The following is a 6,000-nucleotide window of genomic DNA, read 5'->3' on the forward strand; positions in this document are numbered from 1 at the left end:
GGCTCAAAGAGCTAATCATATGGCCATATGTCTGGTGTGCAGTGTGCGTCAACTTTTTGGAAAAAGGGCTATATCTCAAGAACCCCTTGGCCAATTTTTGTCAAATTTGTCACAGGGTATCCTTGGCCCAAGGGCTTTCATTTGTACTAAACCTAGGGCTGTGACCCTTTAACAAGGGGAGATAATTAGGAAAATGCAAACAAAAGTAGTGGTTGCTAAAAATCTTTTTCTCAAGAACCACTGGGCAAATTATCACCAAACTTATGCATAAGGATGAGGATAGGTTGTAGATAAAAAATTGTTAAAGGCATTATCCTGGGGCAAAGGGTGTGGTCTCAAGGTCACTTCAAAGTTGACCTTAAATTTTGTTTTGTTAAAACTTTGATATTTTGCTTAGTATAAGGACTAGGATTGATGCATCTTAGGACCTAATATCATGTTGTTTCAAAAGTAGGTCATGGTGACCTACTTTTTGAATTTCGCAGGTAATTATTATTAAATGGATTTTGATGCATATCTTGGACACTTTTGAGCCTATGATCATCAAAAGTTGTCAGTTGATGGATCATGGGACCTTGAAATGCGTCATGTAAAAAGTATGTCACCATGACCTACTTTCTGAATTTTATGGCTAATCATTTATGAATATATTTTAGGTTGTTATTTCAGATACCGAAAGGTTTAGAATCATCAAACTTTGTAAGTTGATGCGTCTAGAGGCCTGAAAACATATTTATATAAAAAAAAAGTAGTCACAGTGACCTACTTTTTGAATTTTGCAGACATTCAAATTTCACATTTTCAATATTAGATGCATATTTTGGACACTATGAAAGCTAGAATCATCAAACTTAGTCAGTTGATGCATCTTGAGTCTTCATAGTTTGTTGACTAAAAAGTAGGTCACTGTGACCTACTATTATCAAACTTTGTCAGTTGATGCATGTTGAGTCTTCAGAGTGTGTTGACTAAAAAGTAAGTCACTGTGACCTATTTTTGGATTTTGACGGCCATATTTGAATATTTCAGATACTATTTGACTTACAATCATCAAACTTTGTCAGTTGATGGGTCTTGAGTCTTCAGAGTATGTCGACTAAAAGTAGGTCACTGTGACCTACTTTTGGAATTTGACGTTTATATCTGAATATTTCAGATACTATTTGACTTCAATTATCAAACTTTGTCGGCTGATGCATCTTGAGTCTTTGGAGCGTGTCGACCAAAAAGTAGGTCACTGTGGCCTTCTTGTGGAATTTGACGGCTATATTTGAATACTATTTGACTTGTCAGTTGATGCATCTTGAGTCTTCAGTGTGTCGACCAAAAGTAGGTCACCGTGAGCTACTTTTGGACAGTTACATTTAAATTTTCAGGTACTATTTGACTTAACATCATCAAACTTTTTTAATTGATGAATCTTGGTTAGTGAGAATTTTTGCCTGTATCAGAAGAGTGATTCTAGGCCCATGGGCCTCTTGTTTTAGAATGCAGTGGTACACCCATATGAAATAGACTTTTTAATAATGTGCAATCAATGCAAGAACTTTTTACAGATATTGACAATCATATTATTGTAGAATATTTACAAGAATGCGATTTTTATGGATGAATACTTTTATAATAAAACTGTTTATATAAACACAAAATGATCTATATTTTTACCTGTTTATGTATTTTTTTATTTTTATGTCCATCGAATGGGACTTTAAAGGGTGCCCCATATAAAGGATCTAAAAATCCCGTTTCCCCGAATTTTGAAAAAGAGTATACTCACCGGGGAACGCCAACACTCAAAACCAGAAATATGTTTTAGTTAGTTAAAGGGGCATGGACACGATTTGAGCTGAAAATTTTCAAATTTTACTTTTTGATTTTTGATGTTTAGAATGCTTAACTAAGATATTACTAATGATCAGCCAAAATTTGAATGTCAGTAGTCAAGGTACATGGGAGATACTGAGGTCACAAGTCCTTGTTATGTAAACAAGGCTCGTGCCATGTTTTTTGTTTACACAGGTTAAATAAGCTAGTAAAAGTTTCGTTTAAAGCAGATTTTTTCAATTTATAAGTGAATTCTTAACACAATTGAATATTTTGTAGTGTTTAGCACATCTCATTTTGTTTTAAACATGCTATTTTTTTTATTAAACAGTCTAATGTAAACAAAAACATGGCACGAGCCTTGTTTACATAACAAAGAATTGCAAGTGCTGTATCTCACTTAGAACTCAACAACTGATATTCAAATTTTGATTGATCATTAGAAATACTTTAGTTAAGCATTGTAAACAATAAAAATGGAAAAATAAAATTTGAAAATTTTCAGCTGAAATCGTGTCCATGCCCCTTTAACTGCCGTAAAATGGCTGAAATATTGCCAAAATGGTGTAAAACCGTAACTAAGCATGTGATCGAGTTTTAGAACCCTTTTCCTGATGGAGATCCAACATTTTATTGTGGTTGCTCCTGAGTAGTAGATAACCCATACATGTATATGGGGCATATATATGTTTCTAAAATATTTCTTGTTTTCAATTTCGTTTTCTGTAAACCTCATTGGATAAAAATCTTAATTTTCTTTGCATAATGCTCACTATTTTGACTTTAAAAATTGTAACTGCGTAAAAATTTCTTTGTCTGGCTGAATTCTTCTGCAGAAATATCCTTTAATTCATCGCTATTAGTCTGAAGGATTTTGTTGATATGCTGTTCGAAGATTTTATTCGCAACGAATCAATTACATTTTAGTGTTTCTATATGTAACTCTGTTTGCTCCGATCGATTTTGAATTTCTTCATGTCAAATTGTCAAACCTTTTCATAATTATTTTGTAAACAAACCCAAGCAGAAGACTTGAGGGTCAAGTGTCATGTAGCAATAAAAAGGAGCATTAGCGAAAACTCAATCACGGTCAGTAGGTCATAAATTGTTGACCAGGGCCTGGTCAACAGATCAGGAGTGAAAACATTTGAGACTTAATAATCTAAATTTAACTGTCATAATGTTGGGTTTTCATTGTGGTAGTTGTATATAGGGAAAAAATTAAATCCAATTATGCTTGAAGTAATGAATCATGAATTTACTGTGTATGACATCTTAAAACATCCTTTTCCCAACATTTTCTTCCATAATCATAATTTATGTTGGGCATTTGATTTCAGAAAGTATTGGTCACATATTAACCATTAAATTAGAATATGTTCTTACTTGCAACTTTAATGCAAATACATTGATGCATCATACATGTGGCTTATGATTTCTGTTCGAAAAGCTGCCTGAGAAGTTGATTTATTTTGCAATATTCCAAGAAAGTGTTTAAAAAAGACTTTGTGATGTGTGATGAATTAAGAATTAGTTTGAAGGAAATAAAATCTTACATTTCTAATCTTTCTTTAATGTGGAGATTACTGAAGTGAAGAAAGATAAGAGAATGTTTAAATTCCAGAAATGGCTCTTGTTGCACGTAGACCTTTGGGTGTCTTGATCAAAGGTAGTGGTTAACAACACCTGCTCTGAAACTCCAGTTCAGTCCTTGTGATTAGCAGTGAGAGGGGTGTGGTGCTCAGACATAGGGGTTTCCTGATCCCACACTAATGACCCACTAATGCCTGCATCAGAGCTGAGGAAACATTAAAGTTAGTTGTAGAACTTTAATGTTAACCATCATAGAATAAATAATGTTTCAAATTTTTGCCTCTCCGAATTCTCCATTATAAACAAATTTTTTTCATATTTAAATAGCAGAACCTTTTGTAAATTTTAAACATTTTTGAACATCAAGCACACATGTATACACCCTTAATGTGTGGCCATATTATAGGGGCACACCGAATATGGTCTTTTTAGAGTGCATTTGGCTATGGAAGTAGAAATTCTTTTCCTTAATAGTTGAAGCATTTTATCTCGCAAGCATCTGATGAAATTCAGGGTTTGTTTCGTCTTCAAGCCAACACAATGGATGAATTTCAAAGCATGGTGCAATATTTTGGAGAAGACCCTAAGAAAACTACTACAACAGAAATATTCGGAATTTTTGCAGATTTCATCACCAAATTTGAGGTAAATGTTAATATCTATAGCGGCTGTTTTACCACAAAAGATAACGGGAGAAAACAAAATCTTTCTATGCCAAATCTGGAAGAAATTTTGCTGTGAAATTCTATAATTGATAAGGGCTCTATTTGCCCACCAAGATCTATGTGTGCTTTAGATTCAAAATTGAGTGTATTTTGTTAAAAAATAATGATGTAATTCAGTTGTTCTGAATTTGATCAATCACAAACATGACATTTTGCTGCTATTTTGACATGACTATTTTTGAGCTATTTTTCTTCTAAAATATAGATTGAGCATGCACAGTCTGGGATGAACTTTACATTCACAATGTTACTGAGTTTTATCTTTCCAGTGCATGCACATATATGATGGGCAACTTTTGTATGTCCTAAGTTTTGCTCTGTTTTCTGAAAGAAAAGTGTTTACAAAATTTTGCGTTTTAACTGAATTTGATTAAAATTAAGAAATTGCATCACTTTAGCTGCTATATATAATCTGAATGACTGTAAATATTTGAGACATATTGTGTGAAATTGTATCGAACATTATCTCTTTTATGAAAGAAAAAAAGATTTACTCTTCTTTTACAGTTTTCAAATGTTTAGTTATTCAGGGCCCTAAAACAGTGTTATCATACACTTTCATCATTTAACCAGTACACATATTATTTCGTATGTAGCTCGTTAATATACATGCATGTGGTACACATATTTTATATTCACAAACAAAATTTATGATGGGCATATTTTTTGTAGGCAGCTCACCATCAGAACATGATGTATAGAAGACGGTGACCAGACTACATATGCTCTACAATCATCTAGCTTCATGGACTCATGCAGACTTGAAAATACAACAATATTTCAATGGACATAATTTGAAAGAGTCATATCATTCCAACTTCACAATCTGTTCTGTCATATTACACACATTCTATTTCCTAATAAAATACATGTATAGTGAATAAATGTGTGGTTAAAATTTTCTGTATATTGATGAAATATTCGATATATACATATATGTAGAATTGATAATTCACTTTACATTTTAGGGGATGAGATGGTGGGGTTTAACATAGAACTCTATGGGGGGGGAAATTAATTCCAAAATTCAACAGATATAACTTGACAAGTATGATAGAATCTTGGGGTCTTCGTAAATGAGAAGAGAAGGACAAGGCCTACAATTTAGTAACAAAGTCGAGTGCTTCAGTGACCTTGACCTCTGACCATGAACATGAACATTAAAACTGGTATTGCTTTAAAATTTGGACTAATAGCCACATAGGATCTTCAGAAATGGTCTGAGGATGACAAGATCTACAAACTAGTATCAAGGTCAAGTGACTCCAGTGACCTTGGCCTCTAACCTTAGATCATAAACTTGGTATTACATAAAAAATAGGTCTGATAGAGAGATGAGATCTTCAGAAATGATGAAAAGGATGATGGAATCTACAACTTGGTATCAAGGTCAAGTGACTCCAGTGAATTGAAAACTAGTAGAAGTTTAAAACTGGAATTGATCGTCATGGAATCTTCTGAAATGATAAGAGGATGATAAGATCTACAACCTAATATAAAGGTCAAATGACTCCAGTGACCTTGACCTTAAAATTGGTATTACTTAAAAATAAAACAGGTCTGATAGAGAGATGGGACTTCAGAAATAATGAAAGAATGATGAGACCTACAAATTAGTTTTAAGGGCAAGTGACTCCATTGACCTTGAACATACAAACTCATGTAATTTTAGAACTGGAATTGATCGAGACATTGGATCTTCAAAAATTATAAGAGAATGATAAGATCTTCAAAATATCATATGAGGGCAAGTGACTTCAGTGACCTTGGCTTTTTACCTTGGATCATAAAATTGGTGTTACTTAAGAACTAGGTCTGATGGAGATGGGATCTTCAGAAATGATAAAGGGATGATGGG

General features: G+C 33.2%; 1 protein-coding gene across 5 annotated transcripts in view; it reads left to right on the forward strand.

Moving 5' to 3' along the window:
• LOC125668583 (delphilin-like) overlaps positions 1–5,027 on the forward strand; it is a 52,741-nt gene extending 47,714 nt beyond the window's left edge. For 4 of the 5 annotated variants that reach the window (XM_048902872.2, XM_056164311.1, XM_048902874.2 and 1 more), the window contains 2 exons: positions 3,898–4,062; positions 4,815–5,027. In XM_048902872.2, the coding sequence (XP_048758829.2) occupies positions 3,898–4,062; positions 4,815–4,853 (204 nt within the window). In that variant the 3' untranslated portion in view covers positions 4,854–5,027. The remainder of the gene's footprint in view (positions 1–3,897; positions 4,063–4,814) is intronic. The other variant, XM_056164309.1, reaches the window with a different exon arrangement.
• The last annotated feature ends 973 nt before the right edge of the window (positions 5,028–6,000 follow it).

The sequence above is a fragment of the Ostrea edulis genome, chromosome 4 (genome assembly GCF_947568905.1).
Source record: "Ostrea edulis chromosome 4, xbOstEdul1.1, whole genome shotgun sequence".
In the NCBI taxonomy this organism is placed as follows: domain Eukaryota; kingdom Metazoa; phylum Mollusca; class Bivalvia; order Ostreida; family Ostreidae; genus Ostrea; species Ostrea edulis.